Below are 26471 nucleotides of genomic sequence, written 5' to 3'. Positions count from 1 at the left end.
TCTCCCTCCCACCCGAATCAGGCACTTTAAATGGGTGAATTTTATGGTATATGAATTGTATTTCAGTAAAGCTCTTGTAAAATTTGGAGATTTGAAGTGGAGAATATTGTTTGTTACTGTTACTCCGTTCATTTGATTCTTAGCAAAGTTCTACATGTGTGCATTTGCTCACATGAAAATATTTTGTGAAGTACCGTTGGCTTGATTATGAGCCTCACTGATGGCACCTGTAGTCCGTGCAGAGCTAGGCTTTGTTTCTGGTGCTAAGGGACCTTCCCTGCCGAACACGATACAGCTCTTCTCAAGGAGCTGACAGTCAAGTATCGTGCTTTCTTTATAATCACTACTAGCTATCTTATAAAGAAACAAATCAGCGCCATGCATGTTGTAAATTAAGATGATAATCTTTACAGAGAATAAATTGTGTGTTTGTCAGGGTCGGGTGTTTGGAGGCTGGGGGTGAGGAGAGGAGGGGATGGAATTCCAGGGGAAGCACTTGACAAGGACAGGTGTGCAGATGGCCACGTGTCCATGTGAGTGTGCTGCTTTCCGGCTCGAGCCTAGCCGTTTGCTCTGCGTGGCCTGCGGGATGAAGTCCACACTCTTTCCTGAGTGTGGCCAGTGAAACTGGCCGCTCCGGAACTTCCATGCAGGGCCGCTTCTGTGGGGGCAGTCTGACTGGAAGCGGGCGGAGGGAGGGCTCACGGACCTGATTGGCGCCCGCCTGCATAGCAAACTAAGTTTTTACTCACAGTCATTGATTTGAGGGGGCCTTGGAGACGCTAAAACCTTTGGATGGCCCAAGCCCAAGCTGTCCCCCCTACACCACTGTCTGTGGGGCTTTCTTTTCTCTGCCTTGTCGTCTCCTGTGCTTTCACCCGGCCCTGTGCGCTCCAGCAGCTCAGGGGTGCCATGCTGTTTCCCACCACCCTGTGCCCACCGGCAAACTCCTACTCATCCTTCAACACCCAGCTGGAGTGCACTCGGATCCACTAAGCCTCTCCAAAGGCCTGTGACGTTGGCCAAGTTGCCAAGCCACTTTTTGCTTCCATTTTCTCTTCTGAAAGATAAGACTAATAATAGTACCTACTCCATAGGTAATTAGGAAGATGAAATGAAATTCGTCCACATAAAGCTGTTGGAATACCTCTTGGCCCCAAGGCAATGCTCCTGAATGTTTACCCATCCTCCTGATTATTCATTTCAGGCAGAGGGGGTGGCAGCCTCCCTCCTCTGCTTCCTGGGCACTAACATGCAAGTCCTTTACTAAAAATAAATTACAGAGGAAAACCTGTAAATTCCCTGAAAAGTCTGCAGTATGGCCACAGCTGTACAGATAAGGCTGTTCCCTGTGTTAAAGGGGTTGGGTGGTGGGGTTCACAGTCACCTGTTTTAATAGTCACTCCAGGGAGTCTGTCTGAGGAAGGAGATTCGATTAAGTGACTTAAGGGCCCCTGAGAATGTAAGACCTTTCCTGCCCACAGGAGTTTCTGTCTGCCCAGGTGCCTGGTGTGGGTAGAGGGAGCGGTTGGGGTGAGCTGAGGGGGACTGTGGTGGAGCCAGAAATGGACCTGGTGTCCCTGCTCTTCCTCCACAGCCCATCGTGGCTCTAGACCAGCTCTGCTCCCACCCGAGGTCCTCGAGCAAGTCTGGGGGGCCCTCTGCCTCAACGCACTAAGGATCCTTCATTAAACTCCTGGGGAAACCAGACTTCCTGCTACGGCCAGGATCTCTCAAAATTAAGATTTATTTCAGGACACATCTCAGGGGCATAAGGAAAAACTGTTTAAATATAATTGTACACGGCTTTAGACGTGCCAACTTCTTCAGCAGTCCTTGAACCTTGTTACATTTAAAACTTTTCATCTTTGCAAGTGCGGACCTGATGTACGTCACTTGATGTTTTGGGGTTACCTACGCCCCTGTACATGCAGGAGGAAAACATTTGAATTTGTGTTCGTTGTTGTGGTTCTCCTGTGCATAACTGATCCCAGGTATCTGGCCCTCGGGAGGCCACCTCGTGTCCCTCGCAGCCGCCTGCCCTCGGGGCCCAGCCTCTCGCTGTTTGCGCACCTGAGCTCAGCTGCCCCTTTGAAGTGGAGGGCAGGCCTTTCATCTGCCTTCATTTTCACTTAACGACAGCCCAGCCTTTGATCCGCTCCATTTTCCTCTTTCTTTTGCTTCTTAATGAGTCACTTGGAGGTGAGGAGAGACCTGAAGTATGGGCCCCCAAAGGCCACAACTTTTTAAGCACAATGGTTGTTTGACCTTCATATCTTAAGCAAATATGCCCCAGGGAGTCAGCCCTCCTTGGCCTCCCATTGATAAAATCCGCTCAGGGGGATAATGTAAACTTAAAAGGAGAGGTCGGGGTGGGGAGGGGAGCGAGAAGTAGAAGGAAAATGTCAACAGCACACGCCCCCAACATTTGAAGTTGTTTCATTTGGGGGACTTCCACGCCTTCACACTGAGCAGCAAGTGGGCGTTTCGGGTTTTGGAAACATTAAATTCTACGTGCCGGTGACATATTTGTTTTCAGATGAACTTTTAGGACTTTTTAGATTAGTATCTAACAGTCTCTTTTCTTGGAACTTGGTGAAGATACAACAAGTTCTCCTTGGTTGGATATAATTTTTATAAGCATCTTATAATATTTCATAAGGAAATCAAAGATTTCCAATTAATACGAAAACCTAGGGGACAGATCTGCAGTAGTCCCTTCGAAAGCAGCTCTCACATTCCCATATTCTTTGGTTGTGCTGCACACCATGGCTATGCATTTTTCTTAATATGAAATAAAAATATGTTTCGACATTAAATAGTCTTTTCTATATATGAAATTAGCTGTGTGCCTCTCCAGTAAATCTCCAGTAAGTGTTTTAGTGCTGTCTCAAGCTGGTCAGTATACTTTTAGACTTCAGTTTCAATGGTCTCTTCGTTTTCAGTTGGGGAATGCGAACATCTTTTAATAATAGCTTATGCAAACTACAACTATTGAAATAAGTTTGTACGTAAAAGGACTCCAAAATATACTGGGTACTGTGAAAAAACCAACGTAACTGTATGTTAGCTTGGCATCAATTTATGAATGATGGCATGTGATAATTTTTTTAGGATTGGTTTATTTTAACGTAGGGTAAGTTTCATATGAGTCTGTTTTAAATTACCATTACAAATTTTTCTTTTATAAATATGCATTATTATTTGAGGTGTTTGATAGTTGTTCTTCACAACTCAGTTGTTACCCAGAAAATATCTATTGAATGAATGTCAGTTAATCATGGGTAATCGGAAGCTGTTAGCACAATCCCTGCCACTAAAACACTGGACGTCAATATTATTTTACTTCAAGAAAATTTGGTATACTGATTTTTTTCCTCCAACAATAAAAATAATCTTATTAGAATATTAAAAGTGTCCACTGACAGTGGATGTAGAAGGTTAATTAAACTTTGTTAGATCAACCTGTGGAACTTAACATATGGAGTTATACTGCTAACTCAATCTTTATTTTCCCTCTTATATGTTGATAAGTCAGAAAAAATGTAGCTCTCTGGCTTTTTCAATTCATTTTAGTTTCTCAGCTTATAAAGAAGCAAAGATCAGCGTGAGTGTAGGGGGAGTGATTAGGAAGAAGATGGGGGTGGCCTGTTTTGAAAGGATCAGGTGAAGGTACAGGCTGAAACACTGTCCAGTTCTCTGATCGTCCCTTAAAATGTCCCTTGGACCGGCCTCTTCTTCCCCCTCATGGGTATGAACATTGGTGCCCTGCCCCACATGCATTGCTGCCCTGTCCCCTGGCTCAGGTGTGTCCATCCGAGCAATTCAGCATCATCAGACCACCCTTCTCTGAAGCTCTTCTTCAGCTGTGTCGGCACTCACAGTAGCTCCGTTCCGTTGTCTGCCATCAGGTCTGAACTCTGCCTGTGCTCAGAGCCCTTTATTATCTGACCCATCGACCTATTTAGCCTTAACTCTTAACCAACAGAAGAAACGAGCCCTTTGTTCCACTTATATTGATCTCACACACACGTGAGGATGCCGTCCCTGCTTTCTGCCTTTATGTGTGTAGCTGTCCCCACCTGGAATGCCCATTCCCACCATTTCCAAGTGTCCAAATCCTACCTGTTTTTCCAATTCCACTCCTGGCTAGATTATTAGAGCTAGAATTGGTATCTTCCTCATCTAAAATGTTCATAGCTTCTGTATTTTTCTTTTTACATGTAATGAGTTTATTTCTATCTTGAAATTAATAGTTGAAAACTTTCTCCATTTTAACTCTTCATATGGTGATTATTGATAGAAATTACGTAAGCAAAAGTTCTTTGTGGTCCTCGGTAATTTTTTTTTGGTAACAGCTTTATTGAGATATGATTCGTATACCATACAGTTCACCCACGTAAAGAGCATCTCTTTTGTTTTGGCATTTACGTTCTTCCTTATGATTATTTGTCACCATGACTTAACACTCCTACTAGAACTGTGGTTCGTGAGGCGAAGACCAGATCTCAGACATTCTTGTGTTCCCCTTAATGCTGGGCATAGTGCTACAAACATACCAGGCACTGAAATGCCTTTGAATGATCCACGTTTCCTCTCTTCTTCTGCCAGTTCTAAATTCCATACCTTCTTTGGGTGGGGACTAGATTCAGCAATTAGCAGCTAGCCTTTAACATAAGGGCTGTTATGTCAATTTCCAGGGCGATTCGGCAGGGATGCTCATTTCACTTAACTATCATTTGGGGATGAGGACTATCTCAAGAAGAGAACTTGGGTGGCAGCTTTCAGAGCAAAGGATAATGCACTAGGGTTTGCCCCTCGAACTTGCCAGGTGATGGGGAGACGGAAGAGTGTTTGCAGCCTGAGTGAACAGCATGAGCGGTGTAGCCTGGGAGGAGTTAGTTTGACGGGAAAGAGGGGGGTGAGGCCAGAGGGATGGGCTGTGGAGGTCTCCACCACCAGGCTGAGAACTGTTAGACTTTATTTCAGCAATCGAATCCATCAGGGACTTTAAACTCTCATGGTGGAAGGCTGGGTGACCATGTTGAAGGACTTTCTGCCAAGGTGTGAGGTGATGTGAGAGGGATAATTGAGAGGATGAAGTTAGTGCCAATAGCTTTTATTTGCCCGAACTGTACAGGCTCCTAACACAGCATTATGTTTATTGAATGCCTAGTGTATTTCAGGAAGTGCATAAGCCAGTCCCTGATCGTGTCAGGTGTTTTCTTATATTTTTCTTTCACTGTCTTTTATGTAAAAATACTGTGTGTCCCATGTCAGACCTGTGCTGATCTGTAATCAGTGGGAGGGGGGGTGCCATGTTTTTTTTATCCAGCTTAACTCTAGTCTCTTGCAGAACAAATAAAAGGTGCTTAATAAATGAGCAAGAGATTGAGAGGGAGTGACAAGATGCTCACCCCCATATTACTATGAAAGGGAAAAGATAACTTTTTTAGGATAGAGAAATTCTGTGGGCGTCACTGTAACCAAGTACTCAAGTTTAGTGGCACCTGCAGTGGGACACAGTGGCATCAGGTGCCTTTGATGTGATGCCACGTGCTGTGCACATCACCTCTCGTATTCTTGCCGAAAATGTTCACCTCGAATCGAATCATGAGGAAATGATCAGATCACCAAAAATTGTAGGGCAGTTAATTGGTCTGGATTATTTAAATACACCAATGTCACGGAAGAGGAAGAAAGATAGAAAAAGTTCCTTTAGGAAATTAAAGAGATGCAGCTATGCAGCTGCTTCCCACTAGCTATCTGTTTTAAATTTGGTAGTGTATATATGTCAGTGCTACTCTCTCACTTTGTCCCAGCTTACCCTTCCCCCTCCCCATGTCCTCAAGTCCATTCTCTACGTCTGCGTCTTTATTCCTGTCCTGCCCCTAGTTTCATCAGAACCATTTTTTAAAAATTCCATATATATATATGTGTTAGCATATGCTGTTTATTTGTCTCTTTCTGACTTACTTCACTCTGTATGACAGACTCTAGGTCCATCCACCTCACTACAAATAACTCAATTTCATTTCTTTTTATGGCTGAGTAATATTCCATTGTATATATCTGCCACATCTTCTTTATCCATTCATCTGTCGATGGACACTTAGGTTGCTTCCATGTACTGGCTATTGTAAATAGAGCTGCAATGAACATTGTGGTACATGTCTCTTTTTGAATTATGGCTTTCTCAGGGTATATGCCCAGTAGTGGGATTGCTGGGTCATACAGTAGCATGCTTTGTGACCACCTAGAGGGATGGGATAGGGAGGGTGGGAGGGAGACGCAAGAGGGAGGGGATATGGTGGTATATGTATACATATAGTTGATTCACTTTGTTATACAGCAGAAACTAACACAACATTGTAAAGCAATTATACTCCAGTAAAGGTGTTTAAAAAAAAAAAAAAAGAAACTGATGAAAGAAATTAAAGACGATACAAACAGATGGGGGATATACCATGTTCTTGGATTGGAAGAATCAACATTGTGAAAATGACTATACTGCCCAAAGCAATCTACAGATTCAATGTAATCCCTATCAAACTACCACTGGCATTTTTCACAGAACTAGAACAAAAAATTTCAGTTTGTGTGGAAACACAAAAGACCCTGAATAGCCGAAGCAATCTTGAAGAAAAAAAACGAACTGGAGGAATCAGGCTCCCTGACTTCAGACTATACTACAAAGCTACAGTAATCAAGACAATATGGTACTGGCACAAAAACAGGAATGTAGATCAATGGAGCAAGATAGAAAACCCAGAGATAGACCCATGCACATATGGTCACCTTATCTTTGATGAAGGAGGCAAGAATATAGAATATACAATGGAGAAAAGACAGCCTCTTCAATAAGTGGTGCTGGGAAAACTGGATAGCTACATGTAAAGGAATGAAATTAGAACACTCACTAACACCATACACAAAAAGAAACTGAAAATGGATTAAAGATCTAAATGTAAGGCCAGACACTATAAAACTCTTAGAGGAAAACATAGGCAGAACACTCTATGACATACATCACAGCAAGATCCTTTTTGACCCACCTCCTAGAGAAATGGAAATAAAAACAGAAATAAACAAATGGGACCTAATGAAACTTAAAAGATTTGCAGAGCAAAGGAAACCATAAACAAGATGAAAAGACAGCCCTCAGAATGGGAGAAAATATTTGCAAACGAAGCAACTGACAAAGGATTAATGTCCAAAATATATAAGCAACTCATGCAACTCAGTACCAAAAAAACAAACAACCCAATCCAAATATGGGCAGAAGACCTAAATAGACATTTCTCCAAAGAAGACACACAGATGGCTAAGAAGCACATGCAAAGCTGCTCAACATCACTAATTATTAGAGAAATGCAAATCAAAACCACAATGAGGTATCACCTCACACCAGTCAGAATGGCCATCATCAAAAAATCTACAAACAATAAATGCTGGAGAGGGTGTGGAGAAATGGGAACCCTCTTGCACTGTTGGTGGGAATGTAAATTGATTCAGCCACTATGGAGAACAGTATGGAGGTTCTGTAAAAAACTAAAAATAGAACTACCATATGACCCAGCAATCCCACTACTGGGCATAAACCCTGAGAAAACCATACTTCAAAAAGAGACATGTACCACAATGTTCATTGCAACACTATTTACAGTAATCAGGACATGGAAGCAACGTAAGTGTCCATCAACAGATGAATGGATAAAGAAGATGTGGCACATATATACAATGGAATATTACTCAGCCATAAAGAGGAACGAAATTGAGTTATTTGTAGTGAGGTGGATGGACCTAGAGTCTGTCATACAGAGTGAAGTAAGTCAGAAAGAGAAAAAGAAATACCGTATGCTAACGCATATATGTGGAATCTAAAAAAAGTTCTGATGGACCTAGGGACAGGACAGGAATAAAGACGCAGACGTAGAGAATGGACTTAAGGTCATGGGGAGGGGGAAGGGTAAGCTGGGATGAAGTGAGATAGTGGCATTGGGATATATACACTACCAAATGTAAAATAGATAGCTAGTGGGAAGCAGCTGCATAGCACAGGGAGGCCAGCTTTGTGCTTTGCGACCACCTAGAGGGGTGGGATAGGGAGGGTGGGAGGGAGACGCAAGAGGGAGGGGATATGGGGATATACGTATGCATATAGCTGATCCACTTTATTATGCAGCAGAAAGTAACACAACATTGTAAAGCAATTACACTCCAATAAAGATGTTTTTAAAAAAATATTCCACAAATGAAAAAAAAATAAAGAGATGCAGTGACTTCATCGACCAGTGTGTGATTCTTGATTGGATCCTGGATTCTCTCCACTACCTCCCCCCAAAAGAGGTAGTTCAGTTGAGGAAATTTGAACTTGGATTGGATGTTAGATAATGATGATATATCAACTTTAACTTTCTTGGGTGTGATGATGGTTCTGTGTCTGTGAAGGAGAGTGCCTTCACTAGTAGAAGACACTTGAAGTATTTGGGGTATGATATGATGCCTGCAAGGTACCTTAAAAATTATAGCAATTATAGTTTAAAAGGTGCATGTGTGTAGACAGACGAAATGAATCAAGGGGAAGGGAATGGGATGTTCACTTATTAAACTTTTTGGTAGCTTTAAAATTATTTTAAGAATTGGAAAAAATAAACTTATGTACTTGGGCACTTGGCTCTTTGAGTGATAAGGCTGACAAAATCCTACTTTAACTGGCTCGTTTTACCAGTCTTCACGGGGATTAGGCCCTTGGATCACGTGTGTGCCTGAGTGCCCAGTGCTGCTTTCACTCTCAGTATTGTGGAGTCTTTGAACTTTGTGTCCTATTTTAATCCTTGGAAAAATCACTCTGGCTTCTGAAACCAGCCCACTGAGCAGCAATAAGTAATACAGTGGGTTCCTGCCTCTCTGTGGGTTGGCAGAATGGCTTTCTGAGATGTCGGACTTAGGATGTTTGTCACGTCCCAGCGACCTGCCGGCTTCCACGCTGGACGGGGTTTGGGGCTGATGTGAGATTCCATGTTTGGGGTAGGCTGGCCCATCTGTGGCCTTCAGGAGTTCATATGCCAGTTTATGTATGAATTCTGAGTTGGTTCCTGGGAGCCTCATCTTATTCCTCCAGGTTTGGACTAGAATATATTGCAGAGAACAAGACTGCCTCTCTGTCTCTTGAGAGACAGCAGCAAACACGATGGTGTGGCTCAAAAATCTGTAGTTTGGGAGCTGGAGCCGGGCAGACTCCAGCCGGTGGTGTCAGAAGAGGTGCTTTTGGGCGACAGGCTGCCTTGAGATTGCATGTTGAAAGTGGAGATGACTGAATTGGTCAGGAGGAATTCTAGTGGGGGGAAAGGTGTCTGGAAACAAGCGAACGAGGGGAGCCTGTGTGTGTGGGGGGAAGGGGAGCTTGTGGGGGGAGGGGCACTAGAGCACCTGGCACTGTGCCAAGTGTCCCGTTTAACCCTTAAGATAGATCTGGGCCTCCATGTGGGTTCATGTGGTCCTTTTCACACACGTGGCAACAGTCACAGGCAGTCAGGTAGCTGCCCCGAGATCTCCCACCGGCTCTTGGTGGAGCAGGTTTGGAAGGTCACTGACCTGTGCTCCCGGCACTGTGTCTGATTTTCGACTAGTTGGTGGAAACTGTGCATGTGCTAACCTCTCGTGAACAGTGGGAGCGACCCTGGAGAAGTTCCTTTGCCCCCATCATTTCATCCTCTGGATGGGAGTCGTATCAAACGATGGAACTGAACAGATGGTATAGTAACAGATGGCCCGTGCAGGGCTGGGAACTTCCTGGAAGTTTTCACTGGTTCTCACAAAAAAAGCTCTCAAGGTAGATGAAGAAATAGAGGCTCAAGAGAGACGAAGAGACTTTGCCAAGATCACACCTTTGATCCCAAAGCCCACCACGTCTCTCTGCACTGGGCCAGCGTGGTCGGGGACACAGAAACGAGTCACTGGGCCACACTCTGACCACATGCAGGTGGGATAAAGAGGAGCGGGACCCAGGCAAGCTCGAGAGTAGCCAGGGTGTGAGAAGTCCATTCTAGAGGGTCAGTGTGATGGGAGGTCAGAGGAAGGAAAGTTTAGTTTTCCGATCTCTCCTTCCACTCCCCAAACTCTCTCTCTTTTTCCTCCTTCAGTGGTCAGTGACTGATTCTTAGGTTCAACCTTCCCAGGGCCCCCGGCCCCAGTCATACCCTCTAGAATTCCCTTAAATTTAAGAATGTTTTGACAGTGCCGATACTAGCCTGTTACCTTAGATGTTTAACCTGTTGCATGCCAAAGGGCTGGAAGAGGGAGTTGCTTAGGGTATTTTTACCCACTTATACAATACATTGAAGAGGTGGTACCTTCCCCAGGTGGCTCTCCTCTTGAAGAGGTTAGGACAGCCTCTTTCTTGCTTCACGTCATTCAGCGATTCCTTCTGTAAGCTCTACTCGAAAGAAAGTCGAGTCCCCAGCAGAGTGCCTGATTCCCATACCACCTGCAGACACTTTGCTTTCATAATTCTCCTCTTTTTTATTAACAGAAACATGTTACAAAAGTAGATTTGCTAGTAAACATAGTGAAGAATTTCTGTCAGGCTTAGAGAGTCTTTTCCATTAAGGAGGGTTCTGTGCACTGGGCATCCAAGGTACTTGAACTGCTCTTATCTCCTTGGGGTTCACAGGTCATATGTCAGTGCTGGGGCCTCAGACAGGGACATGTGAGGGCGTGTGACTCACTGTACTGATGTTCTAATATCCAGACAGACACCATACAGTAAAAGTAGGGCTTGTACTTTGAGGCTCAGCTTCTCTGATTTACTCTGAACCCTCTGCAGCTCCCATCAGAGCCACAGTCTGGGGTTCGAGGACCAAGAACAGAAGCCGGTGTGGTTACTAGGTCTGGCTCAGGAAACCAAGGAAGCGAACGGGTGTTCAATCCTATTAAATCCCAGTTATGATTTATGAAGCCAAAACCCAACCTAACACTGAGATCTGTGGCTCTTCAGCCTGATTATCTCACTGTTAGGTACCTGAAATTTTCTTTAAGCTGAAATGATATATATGTGGTATATATGTTTAGATGATATAGATAGTAAGATTAATTTGAGTTCTCTTTGTGATAATTTCACCCAGGTTAGTATTACATAATCTATGAAGATACAGTTCAGGTATAAAGTGAACTCAGTAGGGTAAATGAGATTGCACGGATTTTTTTTTAAACCCTGAGCACAACACAGTTATTCTAAATGATGTAGAACTTGCTAATTCAATGAATAGCAACATATGGATGCGAATATAACAACTTTTAATTTACTTTAAAATATTTTCAGTTAGTGCTTTTTGATATCAGATTAACCTTTCTGTTCACCTTATTAAAATATCTTAGTGTGTATTTAGAATGGATATTGGGAATTATAGACATCTTACCGTTTCTTTGGGATTATCTTTTTACCCTTTCTCCTCTTGCCCCTGGAGAATTACAGGTGTTTAAAACCATTAGGAACTGTCTACACTGTCCACCCCTGGCGCACCGGCAGCTTCGGCACTGCCTGGGAGCAGCCTGGGTGAGACCCCTGCCTGGTCTCCTGGACCCTCCCCTTCACCTGTGCTTTCCAGAGGGAGCCCTGGTCTCTCCTGTGCGTTTGTTCTCACCGAGACACAGCCTGAGTCTCTCTGCACTTTTCCTGGTACTGAGCCAGGAGTCCCCTTGCTTTCTGTGCCTGCCCATTGGTCTCCTCCCTTCCTGGGCAGGTTCTAATCTGGAAGTGGCCTCCAGGTGTTAAATTGCTTCCATTTCTCCACTTACATGAGGTACCTAGAATAGTCAAACTCATAGAGTCAGAAAGTACATTGGTAGATGCCTGGGGCCGGGGGTTGGGGACGGGGAATGGGGAGTTAGTGTTTAATGGGGACAGAGTTTCAGTTTAGGAAGGTGAAAAATTCAGGAGATGGATGATGGTGAGAGCTGCACAACAATGTGAATGCACTTAGTGCCACTGAACTCTACAGTTAAATAAGGTTAAAATAGTATGTTTTATATTATGTGACTTTTACCACAATAAAAAAGCATAAAAAAAAAATTGCTTCCATCTCGACCAGTCCCACTAGATAAGGTCAGTCAGGATAGACCAAGCGGTGGAAGCTGTTTGGTCCCAAAGTGAAGAGCTTTATCCTTTGTGTCAGACCCAAGTTTCAGCCCTGTCCCTGCCTTCCCTGCTTCCGCCCTTTCTTCCCTCCTTATGTTAGTTAGCTGGGGCTGTGGGATCAAAGTACCCCAGACTGGGGGCTTACACAGCAGGCATCTATTCTCACAGTTTTGGAGGCTGGACTTTGAGATCAAGGTGTCGGCGGGGTTGGTTTCTCCTGAGGCCCCTCCTCTTGGCTCATAGACATCGGTCTTCATGTTTCCATGGTCTTTCCTCTGTGTGTGTACTTGTCTGTGTCCTAATCTCCTCTTATAAGGACACCGGTCCTATTGGATTGGGGCCCACCCATAGGACCCTATCTCTACATACAGTCACATTCTGAGTACTGGGGTTAGGATTGCAACATATGAATTTGGGGGACACAGTTCAGCCCATAAGTCCCCCTTCCCGCCCTCACCCTGCATCCCTCCTCGTCCTCTCCCTTGCCTTCCACTCTCTTTCCTACTTCCTCCCTTCAAGTGTCTTCTTCCCACTACTTTTCCTTAACCTGTAAAGCATCCTGCACAGCTAGAAAGATATGAAAGCTGGGAAATCGAAATGCCAGGTTTCTCCTTCCAGCCCTTCTATTAATCAGTTTTGTGACTTGAGCTATTCACCCATTATTATTATTATTTTTAATATTTATTTATTTTGCTGTGTTGGGTCTTAGTTGTGGCACTCAGGCTCTTTGTTGCCCCACGGCACGTGGGATCTTAGTTCCCCGACCAGGGGTCAAATTGGCATCCTCTGCGTTGCAAGATGGATTCTTACCCACTGGACCACCAGGGAAGTCCCTTCACCCATTCTTGAAACACTAATTTCCTTGGTTGCAGGATGAGAGTTATTCTTCCTCTCTTCCCTTATAGGACTATAGTCAGGAAAACCCAGAAAACCAGCTCGGGTTTTAAATGCTTTTAAAATAAAATATGCTGATATAAGATAGAAGAAAGCTCTGACAAAGTGTAATGTCTACAAGATTATCTGGAGTACTTGAAATTCTAATTAAAACAGTGTGTGTTTCAACTCCACAAGTTTTACTGTGGTGTTGTTATCCTTAATTATATTATTAGCAGTCAGTCATACAGGTTGTGGTTTTGTTTTTTTTTTTTTTCTCTCTCAACAATCTCATTGTTGCTCTAAAGAAAAGGTGAGAGCTGCTCAAACCAAGCTCAGTTCGGGGGTCTGGCATAGCCTCCCCTGAGCCCCTGACCCTGGCTGACTGGACAAGAGTGACCTTTAGTTGAGGTTTGGCCTCCAGATGTACGATCGGGCTGCGGGTTTAGAGCCGTGAGTCTAGGGTGACAGTGGGGAGGGCACTTGGTGGGGCACCCCGAGCGGAGGTGGGAGGGGGCTCCGTCACTGAGTTGTAGAGTCCGTGAAATCCTTGTGCCGCTGGCAGACGCTACGTCACATCTTTTATCTCTGCTGGCTCTCCTGGGTTTCATCGTATTGCCTAACAGCCTTCCTTTTTAGAAAAAAGAAAAAAGTCAAGAATAGCCACAAGTTGGACTGTTTGAAAGAGGTTGACTTCTCTGTCTTCTCCCCAGCTGCTGGTCCGTGAGACAAAGAAGTATTCTTTGAAAGAAAATGAATAGGCCCCGGCTGCCGGGGCTTGTGAGATGGGAGATGGGTGGTGAAATGTAGAGTGCGTTTGTTTTATCAGGTGCTCCCCTGCCAGCAGGGTGATGTCAGTCTGTCGCCGTGGGCTGTGGTCAGACAAGAGATGGATCCCATTGCTGGGCAGCTGGCTTGGGGGACTGAGCCGTGGTTTTACTTATTTGGTTTAGGTTTAGAAACAATAAAAGGGGTGAGGAGGAGAGTAGAACATAAAATCTTGGACACAGCAGAGATTTAAATTGTGGCAGAAAACTCTCCGTTGGGCAAGGCATAGAGATTTTTGTGAAAAATCCTTAGAAGTTATAGCAAGAGACCCCTTAGTATAGCTGTCCCTTCCCCTTTCCCATAAACACAGACATTGTCATTTCAGCCTTGTGCTGTCTAACCTCTATAAAATGACAATAAATGCCCTTATTTTGATTAATTTCCCCCGAGTCGTGCCCACCTCAAGTGCAGCCACAAATCCCTGTCTGGCCTTTGGCCCACAGAGCTGGTGGAGGCGTTGTGACGGGGGTTGAGCCGGGTGCTGACACTGCCCCTGGTTTGTCCCGGGGTCCGTCCGTCCCTCTGAAACCGGATCAGTTGTCTCCTCTCCGTGGTGAAGGTCTTAGTCTCCGCCGTTCAGCTCAGTAAAAGTCAAGTCTGAGCTTTGTGGACCACATTGCATTTATCTCAGGCTTCAGTTGACTAAGGACAACTTTCTCGTAGCATTGGAATAAGTAAATGAAGCCGGGACACTGGGACTGAGAAGGGTGCTTGGTTTTTAACTAAATCTCCTTCAGTTATGAGGGGAACTGTTAGTCAGGAGTTCTTAGTTGAACCAGCTTTTGCTCCCACCATGTCAAGGGTGTCCTGTAAAAGTTCACTATTTCTCTATCAACCACCTTTGGAAGATGTACCTTATGGAGAATGTAGATTTGAGAAGCAAAGGTAGGCCTTCAAGATGAGCTAATGGAACCACTGAATTTACAAATGAAGAAATCAAGGCTGAAGAGACAGGTGCTGTTTTGAAGGCCCTCCAGTCAGGTTCTGTATTGGGTCCAGTCTAAGATGAACCACTGTGTCATGTCCGCCAAAGAAAAACAGTCCTATCAAAATATGCCACTTGATGGTAGACAAACTTCAGTTTTAGCTGTATTATAATGTAGGAAATAAGGAGTCTTAGAAGCTTTTAAATATGGCAAGAATGGGATTCTGAAACGAGGCTGCAGATTCCTGGGTCTCGTCCCTCTGCCTTGGTCTCTCTTCTCCTACTCCACTTCTGACTTTGAAAGCAGGATTTTCCTTCTAATATTTCAGCAGAATCATTATATAGCACATCATAAAGCTAAGTGGTTTTCTTTTTCTCTCTTTTAAACTTTTTAAAATTGAAATTAATATATGCTGATTCTTGTGAAATCTTGGGCCCAGATCCTTGCTCATCTTCAAAATTGGGAGAAACATTTAAGGAATATTTTTGATCCATATACTAGAACAGCTACCATGACTAAAAACAGCAATTAAGTAAATTTTTTGTATCCATTAGGCATTGTTCTTCAGCATCACATACCCGGATAAGATTATCTTCTGTTTAAAAGGCCGAATACATTTTAAAAGTTGAGCTTCTTTAGTTATAATTGTAACTTAAAAAAAAAAAGTTAAATTGACAATTGTAGCTAAGCCAACTCGAGAAACTTAAAATACTGGGTTCCTCAGCTCAAACTCCCTCCTCTTGTTTGTTCTTGACAAAGAAAGATCATTTCTCCTTTTTCAATTACCAAACCATTGTGAGATTTAGAATACACATGAGCACAAAAGAAAGAAGTCTTTTATACACCAAGATAAGTTCCTTTTGGTGTGTATTTTTTTTCCTTCCCTGCTTGTGGTCAAGGTCTGTATAAGTTTCATCATTTGTTTTTCTGACAGCACTTTGCACAGCCTTCGGCATGTAATAGACACTCAAACACAATCTGATTAAAAGCTGAGCTGGAGCTTAATAGGACTCTGATGAATCCAAGTGCCTACATAACCTCAAGCACTTATGCTTTGATTTGTTTTAACTTGATAAATATTTAGAAAATTATCTGACTGACAGAGAGATATAGGTATAATAACAAAAGGTTTATTTTTATTTCAGGGAAAATTAATGGCTGCTTGTTCTTATTTAACAGTTAATTGTGGAAAAACCTGAGAGAGAAAAGGATCTCGTAATAGTGGGATCTTCTTTCATCTACTTATAAATACAGCTTTATTGAAATATAATTCACATTACCGTGCAATTCACCCATTTAAAGTATACAATTCAGTGGATTTTAGTGTATTCATAGAGCTATGCAACCTTCACCACAATAAATTTTAGAGCATTTTCTTATCACCCCCAAGAGAAACCCTACCCCCAGTAGCAGCCATGTCTCACCCCTCACTTCTCCCAGCCCCCAGCAACCACTAATCTACTTTCTGTCTCTATGCATTTGCCTTTCCTGGACGTTCCATAAAATGGAACCCGATGGCATGTGGGCTTTTGTGTTGGCTTCTTTCACTCAGCATACTGTTTTCTAGGTTCATCCATGTCGTAGCATGAACCAGTACTTCATTCCTTCTTGTAGCTGAATAACATTCCATCGTATGGATATACCACATTTTTTATATCTGTTCATTGTTGATGGATATTTGGGTTTGGGGCTATAATGAATAATGCTGCTATGAACATTCATGTATAAGTTTTGTGTGAGTATATGTTTTCATTTCTTTTGGATATATACCTGGGAGAGTAGTTGCTGGGTCTGTGTTTCCTTAAATAGATCTTTAAAAATTCCTTATTCTATGTTATCTTTGATCTTTAACATACCTCAAAACTCTATAACCTGGGCACCCCTTGCCTCATTTACTCATTGTCAGTGTATACTAACCATCTGCTGCATGGAATATATTGTGCTCTGTGTTCTAAGGATAGAAAATGAATAAAATGTCCCTTACTTCAAGGGGCACAGAACAAAGTGGGAAGGGAAGGGCCATAGTGATACATTTCTGTGGGTATTCAGGAAAAGAGATGACTTTCAGATTGAGGAATCAAGGAAGGCAACCTGACGGAGGTAGCATTTTAAGTGGCCTTTGCAGGATGTGTAGGATTCAACACAAGAAGATTAGGGGAAGAACCTGAGTAAAGACCTTTAGTTCTCTGTGGAATGGTGACTAGTCTAGTTTAACTTTTAGGGCTGAAATTTTCAGAGCTTAGAAAGAGGAATACTAGGAACACAGATCGGAAACATAGCTGGGACCAGATGTTGACTTTGAATGCTGAAGCAGTCTGGATAGTGTTTTATCAGTAACTGGCAAGCTCCTGGCTGTTTGGGTAAGGATGGGGTGATGTGCTCACAACGGAGCCTTGGAAGGCTGTGTCTACAGAAGGTGTAGGATGAATTGGGGGTGGGGTGATTGAAGGCAGCACTGCTGTGTTTCTCTCTTGGAAACTGACACATGCATTGAAGACAAGAAGGAACTCCTGGGAAAATTATTTAATCTTGTGGTTTCCAAATTTATTTGGCCATGGATTCACTTTTTTTTTTTTTACATATAAGATCTGAGGTACGTACTTTGGGTTTTGATGTCTTAGTTCAGTATTTCACAAGTAATAATTTCATAGTAAATGTTGGTTGGTTGGTTGGTTACTTAATTGATTACAGGATTGTGGACCATAGAATTGGGTCTGAAGGAATATGAGATATTAGCTAGTCCATCCCCTGGTTGGATAGAGGCCCGGAGGGGGGAAGTGCGTGCCCATATTTGCCTGTTTCTAAATAAAGGGAGGGTATCCCACAGGTGCCTTGACTCCCAGATCAAATGTACTCCTCGGGCTTCTCTGGTGGCGCAGTGGTTAAGAATCTGCCTGCCAATGCAGGGGACACGGGTTCGAGCCCTGGTCCGGGAAGATCCCACATGCCGCAGGGCAACTAAGCCTGTGCGCCACAACTACTGAGCCTGCGCTCTAGAGCCCGTGAGCCACAGCTACTGAAGCCCGCGCGCCTAGAGCCCGTGCTCCGCAACAAGAGAAGCCACCGCAATGAGAAGCCCGCGCACCACAACAAAGAGTAGCCCCCGCTCGCCGCAACTAGAGAAAAGCCCACGTGCAGCAACAAAGACTCAATGCGGCCAAAAATAAATTAAAATAAATAATTTTTAAAAATGTACTCCTCAGTTTTACTAAAATAATTTTAACCTTGTTTTGCTACGTACACACTGACAACAGCAAATCCTGCTCTACGATACCCCAGAGGGCCAGGGCCCTCTCCAGGGGGGCCCAGAGATGAATGAAGGCGTGTAACTGAGCAGACCTGCCTGCCCTTCTAACTGTGGCTCTTTTCCTTGTGCCCCTGGTTCCTTTGTGCTGAGCCATGTGTGGGGCTTGCACAGTGTTTAGGAGGAGGTGTTAGCCTGATAGGCAGAGGGCATGGTTCTTGCTACCGTTAACCTGTTCATGTGTGACCCTGAGTAGGTGACTCCATCTGTCACACCAGGGAATCCAGCACTCACGGCATGCATGTCCCCATCATCTCTAGAGGAGCCCTCCCTCCCCCCCCAGGGGAGGAGGACCACCTGTGGTTCCTTCGTGGGTCCTTTACCCGCCAGGTTACCAATCTCCAGTGTTTTCAAAGGATTCCTGTGGACTTTCTCTGCCAGACACCAGCAATTCAGTCTTAAGATAAGCAATGCCTCCATTTGATGAACTTAAATGCAAACAAGCCCAAGAACTTGTACGAGGATGGAAATTGGGGAGTGAAGCAGGAACGTTATCCTTTCCCCAAGAGGTTTGCTCTTCATGTAACAGTGATTGCTTGTGTAATCAGTGACTCTTCCTTTTTTGGGGTGATTCGACTCCGTTGATGTGGTGGCAATTTTCCATGGCAACTGTCATTGCCACACATCTGGCATCTGATGAAATGGCTCCCAAAGCCCAGGGATCCACACAGAGTTCTCCTCATCCCACTGATCCTGCCAAGGATGTGGAGAAACACTGGGTGGGGGGTGCGCTGGCGCTGTGCCTCGTGGATGAGGCTTGATTTGCAGTTGTTGGGTTTCTCAGGGTATCACCAGGGCTCCTCCAGAAGTTAACCGGCTTACTGATGCTCTGTGGAGAAGGAGAGAATGAGAAGGAGGGGCAGATTTAGAAAGGATATTTTCTAATTTATTAAGGTACAAATATTAGCACTGCTGTTTGTTTGTTTGTTTATTTAAACCAAAAATGACTTAATAGGAAGTAGAGGTCAACCAAAATCCTACTGAGTTTCTGAGTGTAGCAGGCCAGCATAGGGCTTGTTTTTTAGGTGTTTCATTTAAAATGGAAAGTTCCAGTTTGCTTTGGGGCCAGAATCCTTAAAAGAAATCCTGACTGGAGGTGTATTATGGGTGACTGTATATTTGCTAGTTTATATCTTGCTGACTAAATTGGCAAAATTTTTATTTTTCCTGGTAAACATTAAGAAGGCATTTTTCCCTCCTTTCCCTAACAAAATCGTATTTGTCGTAAGTGTGTGAAGCAAACTGCTGTTAAAACTGTCCACGCATTCTGTGACGATATGAAAATTAGTGGTGGCAAACAAAGATTTCCTTTCTTAGGTACCACAGGCCTCAGATGAAGTCGACTTTATCCTAATGTGACTCTCAAATTGTGACCAAGTGGAAACAAAATTGGTCAGGCCTTAGAGGCCAATATGGAAAGCACAACAAACAGGTTATTATTTGTGAAAATTTTAGGTACTCACCCCCCCCATGACTTAGAAAGCTTGATGTTTTTTTCTCTTAAAGTAACTATTACTCTTGCTTATAAATTTTAGAAAGTATATAACCATTCTTGTAATGAAAGGTTATGCTTATTTTAATTCATAACAAGGCACAAAGTTATCTCTTCGCACAAAGCCTTTCTAAAACGGGAATGAAAAACAGCAAGATGTCGAATCAGATCAAAATGTGAACTCTGATGTGTCTGACTTTGAAAATATTTTGAGAACAGCACATGTGCATTAAGCTGGTGACAAATTATCCACAGAAACTTAGTGCTGATAATAATCATATTTTTAACATGCCATTTTTAGTGTATCGTAAGAAAAAAATATGTATTTCCCATTAAACAATGTATTTTTGTTTGTTTTAACGTTGGGGGCAAACATGTGAACTATTAACCCATAAATTTTCCTCATTCTTAAAAAAAATAACATACCAAAGACATAATAAAAGTGTAACACGCAAGAAAAGTGAGTTAAATGGTTTAATGAACCCACGGTTAGGTCATCATACTGTTACAGGTATGCAGTTGAATACCCACAAATCAAAAGACCTCTGTTGTTTTCAGTTAACTTTTGAGATGGTTTATGGTTGATACTCCGTCTGTCCCCAGTTACTTTATTGCAACTTTTTATTTTAAACTCTCCGCTAAAAAGTTATTGAAGAAATGGTATGTGACATGATGGAGGTGTTAGCTCTGGTGGTAACGTTTTGCAATATATAAGTGTATCAAATCAACACGTTGTTTACCTTAAACTGACACAATGATATATGTCAGTGATATCTCAATAACGCTGGGGGAGAAAAGAGCAACTGTGCTGGGAAACCATGTTTATGTAGAAGGGCTCACGCTTGGCAGCTGCCTGGGGCCCGGGCGCGTTTTGAGAATGGCAGCCCGTCCCGTTGCCAGAAACTTTCCCCCGGGAGTCGTTTTGCGAGGGGCCGGGGTGGGGGCGTGTCTCCTGCTTGGTGACACGTGTCTCTCTCTCTCTCTGCTCAGGTGAAGCTGCTCTCAGGGGGGAGCCCCGGCTGCAGACCCTGCCCGTGGCCTCGGCCCTCACTAGTCACCGCACGGGGCCCCCGCCCATCAGTCCCAGCAAGAGGAAGTTCACCGTGGAGCCCGGCGACGACGAGCTGGACTGTGAAAGTGACCATGCTTCCAAGATGAGTCGCATCTTCGCCCCCCACCTGTAAGTGCCCCACCCCCCCCCCCCCGAAGCGGGTCCTGGGCCACGGTCCTCTTGCCACTCTGTGCCGCTGACTCGGAAGGGGAGAGATGCCCGCTACTCCCCCGCCAGGAGCGGGCATTAAACCGGTGTTAATAACGCCAGGAGAGGTGACCTCTCATCTCCTTCCGACGCACGTGTGCGGCCATTCGAGTGTGTTCCCCAGAGGAGCTACCTTTCCCCAGAGCGGCTTGGGGACGTTGTCTGGAAGCCTTGGCTTCTCTCGGCTGGTCACTGCCGGCTGCTTGCGCGGGGGACCGGTCCCCACCGAGTGTCCTTAGGGGCCGGGGCAGTGGCCGAAGGGGCGAGCGCCGGGCCACCGCCGCGAAATGTTGGCACAGGAGCCCCAGTTGTGCACCCTGAGAGGTAGGTGTGCAGCCGCAGCTGTGTGTCCCACGGTGGGGAGGGTGCTTTTCGTGCTGGGGATGCGGGGCTGCTCCGCACGCCTGAGGGAGCTTCGTCCCGCGCGCAGAGGAGCGGTGCCTGGGCGGCGGCCCTGCTCTTCCATCGCCGCCCGCGCCTGCGGCCTCCGCGCGAGTTGCTTCAGCTCCTGCGCCTCAGTGTCCTCCCTTGTTGAGATGAAAGTTCCGTGACCCGATGCGGCATCACCACGTTTGTATTTGGAAACCGGCGCGCTGTATCTGGGCTCCCTCGTTGTGTTTCTCACACGCACGCCTCGCGGAGGGAGCGGATGCTTCTTCGGAGGTTTGGCGGACTCGGAGACCCCCAGGCAGCCGCGCGGGGAGGCTGGCCTGGCGGTTGGCCGGCCGGTGGGTAGTCTGGGCTCTTGGCAGAGGGCGGAGGCCGCTCTGACGGCCGTAAGGAGCAGCGCTGTCTGTCTGGGTAAAAGGCCCTGCTCCTTTCTCCTCCCCACACGTGAGTTACTGTGTAGTGATTACTCAGGATGCTCGGCCATCCCCAGTTCTTCCGACGATGCTGCCGTTTCTGGCAGGAACGTGGAGCTCCTAGTCCAGGCTCCTCGCTGGAGGCGGGGACCTAGGGGGCCGGGCGCGCCAGCAGCCCTCGGCATTGCCGGCATTCCAGCGCGCTGGCCTGTGTGTGTAGTCATAAGACGTACTGACAGCGGTATTTATCTCTCCTCAGTAAATCACTGTAGTGTTAGTCAGAGGCTGAGCCTGCAGTCTGGAGCCCTGGAATTTGCTACGATCAGGAATCCAGCAACAAGGCTCTGCAAAACAATGACCTCTCGCAAAGAGGGAGAGGCTCATAATTTAGATCCTGGGCGTCCAACTGTTTGGAGTTCATTCTTTTGTTACTAGGAATCTCTTCCTCTCTCCAAACCCAAATAAGAGACATTTGGTCCTTTTTTTTTTTTTTCTTTTCTCTCTCTCTCTCTTTTTTTTTTTTAAATGAAGAAAGGGGGAGGTGGCTCTGAGATAGTAGGTTTTGTGATCAAACATGCCTTAGTTTAAATCCCAATTCTGCCACTTACCATCTTTGTGGCCTTGGACAATCACTTAATTTATCTGGGCCCGATATCCTTCTCTGTAAAATGGCAATGCTGACAGTTCATGTATAGAGCTATTGTGAGCAGTAGAGTGGAAATATGCAAGGAGTTGGGCACAGTACAATACTCAGTTGATGATAGTTACTGCTTTTATTGTTAATGAGTCCATTATTCAGATACTGGTATTGATAGGGAATAAGAGCACTGTTACAGTGAATGTAATGTTCGAAAGTCATAATGTCTGTCTTCACATCCCAGCTTCCTTATCTTTCAATGGGAGTAATAGTGGTTCCTTCCTCAAAGGGTGATGGTAAGTGCTTAGTGCAGATAATAAGCAGAGCTTTCGTCATTATTAGTATTATTAGAATGTCAAAGCATTTAGAGAATGATTTTGTAACTCCTTGGGTGGTTACAAATGTGACCTCGTTGCACAGATCTGTGATGACACTGTAAATAATTTAAAGTGTAAGTAATAGAAATAGAATTGCAGAGTTCACGTGCAACTCACAATGGATGTCATCATGCACAGGTTTAGAAAAACAGAAACGGCAGCACCCCCTGGGTCAACTCCCTGGACTCAGAGAGGAAAGGTGGGCAGTGTCATTTGTTCGCCACAGGTTGATTCCTCATCTCAGTAACGTTACTGATGTTTCCACGTGTGTTTTCTGAGTGCTGAATGACCAGTTTCACAGGCAGGTTTAAAAGATGCTGCACCTCTTACTTCTTCATGGGTTAGGGTACTTAAGTGCATTGTTTGATTTGATGAAATGTTTCCTATTTGCACTATAGTGTGTCCCCTCCTTTTTATTTAAGATATCCAAGAAACTTTCTATACTGAATTACAGATACATGTGAAGAGGGTCTCAGAGATGCATGCTTTGGCTGCATTTCACTATAAGCATCATATTGAGGTATTTTCCAGTAGAGAGATAGAGAGATTGAGCCAGGGTAGGAAGAAGCTACAGAGTATGACTAACTTTCATTTGATTTGATTCGGGGAGGAGGGGGAGAGAGAAGAGGTTTGCCTAGTGATTTCTCCAGAACTTGGAAATTGAGGATTCCTGGGTCATTTGAACTCTTTATTTTCTTATTGAAAGGGTGAACCTGAGAAATTTTTTTGTTTTGTTCCCTAAGTGTTAAGAACATGAATGTCTTATTTGGGAGTTGAAAAGTACTCTATCTGCCATAGAAATAAAGTAGATTAAGGTATGAGGCAAGGGGTTGAGTGGGATTCGTCTTGTGGAAATGTCAGTAAGTAATTTTTTCTACGACCTTGGTATTCAAGTGTGATCTGGTGAGGAAGAGCTCTCCCTTCCCCCTGTCTATCATCCATATGGACTCAGGGATTACTGTTTTATTTGGTTAGTTGAGCTGTCCCTGATGTGGCAGATAAGAGCCCCTTCAACTGACTCATGTGTCCTTCTTACATGCCTTCCCCCCCCCCACCCCTTTTTTGAACACTTTCTGATTGTCTGGCAGACCAGATGTTCATCTTGTAACTTACCTGCTTCAGCCATGGAATCGGCCATTTCTCCTGGGGACCCTAATTCCTTTCAGTGGGGAGTAGTATTTAGAAGCCAAGATCTGGGTGCTAAGTGTAACTGTGGTGTCATTGCCTTGAGTTGTCTAATACAGTAGACACAGTTGCATGTGGCAGATCACACTTAACATTAAATAAAGTTTAAAAAATCAGTTCCTGGGCTTCCCTGGTGGTGCAGTGGTTAAGAATCTGCCTGCCAATGCAGGGGACACGGGTTCGAGCCCTGGTCTGGGAAGATCCCACATGCCGCGGAGCAACAAAGCCCGTGAGCCACAACTACTGAGCCTGCGCGTCTGGAGCCTGTGCTCCGCAACGGGAGAGGCCACGACAGTGACAGGCCCGCGCACCGCGATGAAGAGTGGCCCCCGCTCGCCACAGTTGGAGAAAGCCCTCGCACAGAAACGAAGACCCAACACAGCCAAAAATAAATAAATAAATAAATTAATTATTAAAAAAAAAAAAAAAATCAGTTCCTCAGTTGCAGTAGCCACATTTCCAGCTCAGTAGCCACATGTGGCTAGTGGCTAGCACGTTGGACAGAACACACATAGAACCTTTCTACCATCACAGAAAGTTCTGTTGAACAGTATGGTTTCTAGACTCTGTGGAAAGAGCCAGGGAATCATGAGTTCATTTTAATACTCCAGTTGTAATCCAACCCCACGGAGTTCTTCCTCACCCTCCCCTATTCCATATTTGTATCTCTCTGATTCCAACAACTTCAACCCATTTACTTAGTGTTCAGTCCTACAGTACACTTAAAAGAGTTTCAGAATTGCTATGCCTGTACCACTCTGAAAAACAAACCTGCTAAAAAGAGTTCAAGATTTGTTGGTGTTTTTTTTCCCCTGGTGCTGAGGGTATAATAGTAGCCTCTTTTGAAGTACCAACTTCAAAAGTTACCTCCCCTCCCCACTTCAGTGTTGTGTTAATTACAATCTGTAATTAATTTCTGTTGGCACTCAGTCGGAGATTTTTTCCCCATCCTTGTTGATTTCATTTTTTGAATATGTAAACTATTAACATGCTTCTAAAAGTCAAGACTGTGTAATCATATTGCCGTGTAAGTAAGTGAAGTCATTATGCTGTACACCTTAAACTTACACAGTGCTAGCTGTCAATTATTTCTTAATGAGACCGAAAGAAAAGAAAAAAGTCAAAACTATATTTAAAAGTACTAGAGGAGTATCATTCCCTTCCCTGTTTCCTTCACTGCTCTTGTTCCCTACCCCTGAAGGCAATTACCCTTCTTGTGTGTCTTTCTGATAAAGTAAGCAGATACATGAATATTTTCTCATTCCCTTTCTTTCTTACACACAAGGTGCCATACTTTGTATACTCACTTGAGCTCAGGTGTTTTCAGTCAACCATGTATTGTGGAAATCGCTTCATGCCAGTTTCTCATCCTTGTTTGCAACTGCCTAGTACTCCATTGCATGCATGTGCCATGGTGGGTTCAGCTAATCCCCTTTGTTTGGACATTTAGATAATATTTTATAATAATAATGCTGCAATGGATAATCTTGTGCATTTGTAATATCTTGTGTATTTGTAATACAATTTAAAACTCTTGAAGGCTAACAATTGATGCAGTATGACAACATGCTAAATTCATACTGGTTTTGAGACTACTTGGCTGGTAGAACCCGGTGAGAGTTCTGTGCTGAAGAGTACAGTCTACGATGGCTTTCAGTTTTCACCTCTGTGTGTGAGTGATGGATATGTAGCTGAAGTGTTCACTCAGTTACCTGTGCGAGGAAGGGAATGTATATTGAGTGCTTACTCTATACTGGCCCTATGCCAGACACTTTAGGTGTGTTATCTCATTTAACCCTTACAATAAGTGTGTCCCTTTAAGATGGGGTGTGTGTGTGTGTGTGTGTGTGTGTGTATTACAGAAGCAGAAATTGAGAGCATAACGTGTCCAAAGTGATGGAGCTGGATTAACCCTGCTGTGTGTGACACCGAAACCAATCATCACGTGATTATGTCACAGCTGTATCTCACCTGAGACAGGATGACCTGCATCTTAAAGATGGACATCACATATTTAGGGTGACATTTGACCATTCTAGTGTCTGGCACATGGCAGGTGCTAAATAATTTCTGTGTTGAATTGAAAATTAGCCCCACTATCCAGAGAATGTGCTATTCGAGCTCATTTCCCAGTTGGAAGCGGCATCCTCTTTTTGATCAGTGCTATATAAATGTGCAAAATAGCTGCCCCTGGCCTCAGAACAGGGCAAAACCCATAAGCTCACACTGAGATCAAAGCCACGGTCCCTGGCCTTGTGCTGTAACGGCTACGCTCGCCCCAGACAGCGTTAACAGTCCAAGCTGGAAGAGGCAGGGCCTGGCGAAAGAAAACACGACCCCTCTCGCTGGTGCTGCCCCTTTGAAATCCTTTCCTGGTGTGAAATATGTCCCCTGATGTTGTCTTTGCTTCTGTGGCCATGCCTTTGAAGTTTTTCTGATGGAGCCGATTCTGGTGTATCCTTGAGTATGTTCTCCAGGCTCGGGTCCTCTGTTCCCTTTGCTCCTCCCCTTTCTCTTCTTCCTTCTTCTTTCTCCTTTGCTTTCTTCTTCCCTTAACCTCCTATTCTTATTCTTTTTTTTTTCTCCCTTGGTCTCAGTCACTTCCCTCGTGACCCCATAAGAGTGAACAGAAAAAGAGGGAAAAACAGA

At 44.4% G+C, this 26471-nt stretch overlaps 1 protein-coding gene across 4 annotated transcripts in view; it reads left to right on the top strand.

Moving 5' to 3' along the window:
* VGLL4 (vestigial like family member 4) overlaps nucleotides 1-26471 on the top strand; it is a 153072-nt gene that overhangs the window by 93791 nt on the left and 32810 nt on the right. For all 4 annotated transcript variants that reach the window (XM_061197276.1, XM_061197274.1, XM_061197275.1 and 1 more), the window contains one exon: nucleotides 20553-20742. In XM_061197276.1, the coding sequence (XP_061053259.1) occupies nucleotides 20553-20742 (190 nt within the window). The remainder of the gene's footprint in view (nucleotides 1-20552; nucleotides 20743-26471) is intronic.

This window comes from Eubalaena glacialis, chromosome 7 (assembly GCF_028564815.1).
Source record: "Eubalaena glacialis isolate mEubGla1 chromosome 7, mEubGla1.1.hap2.+ XY, whole genome shotgun sequence".
In the NCBI taxonomy this organism is placed as follows: domain Eukaryota; kingdom Metazoa; phylum Chordata; class Mammalia; order Artiodactyla; family Balaenidae; genus Eubalaena; species Eubalaena glacialis.
This window is presented reverse-complemented; position numbering and strand designations above follow the sequence as displayed.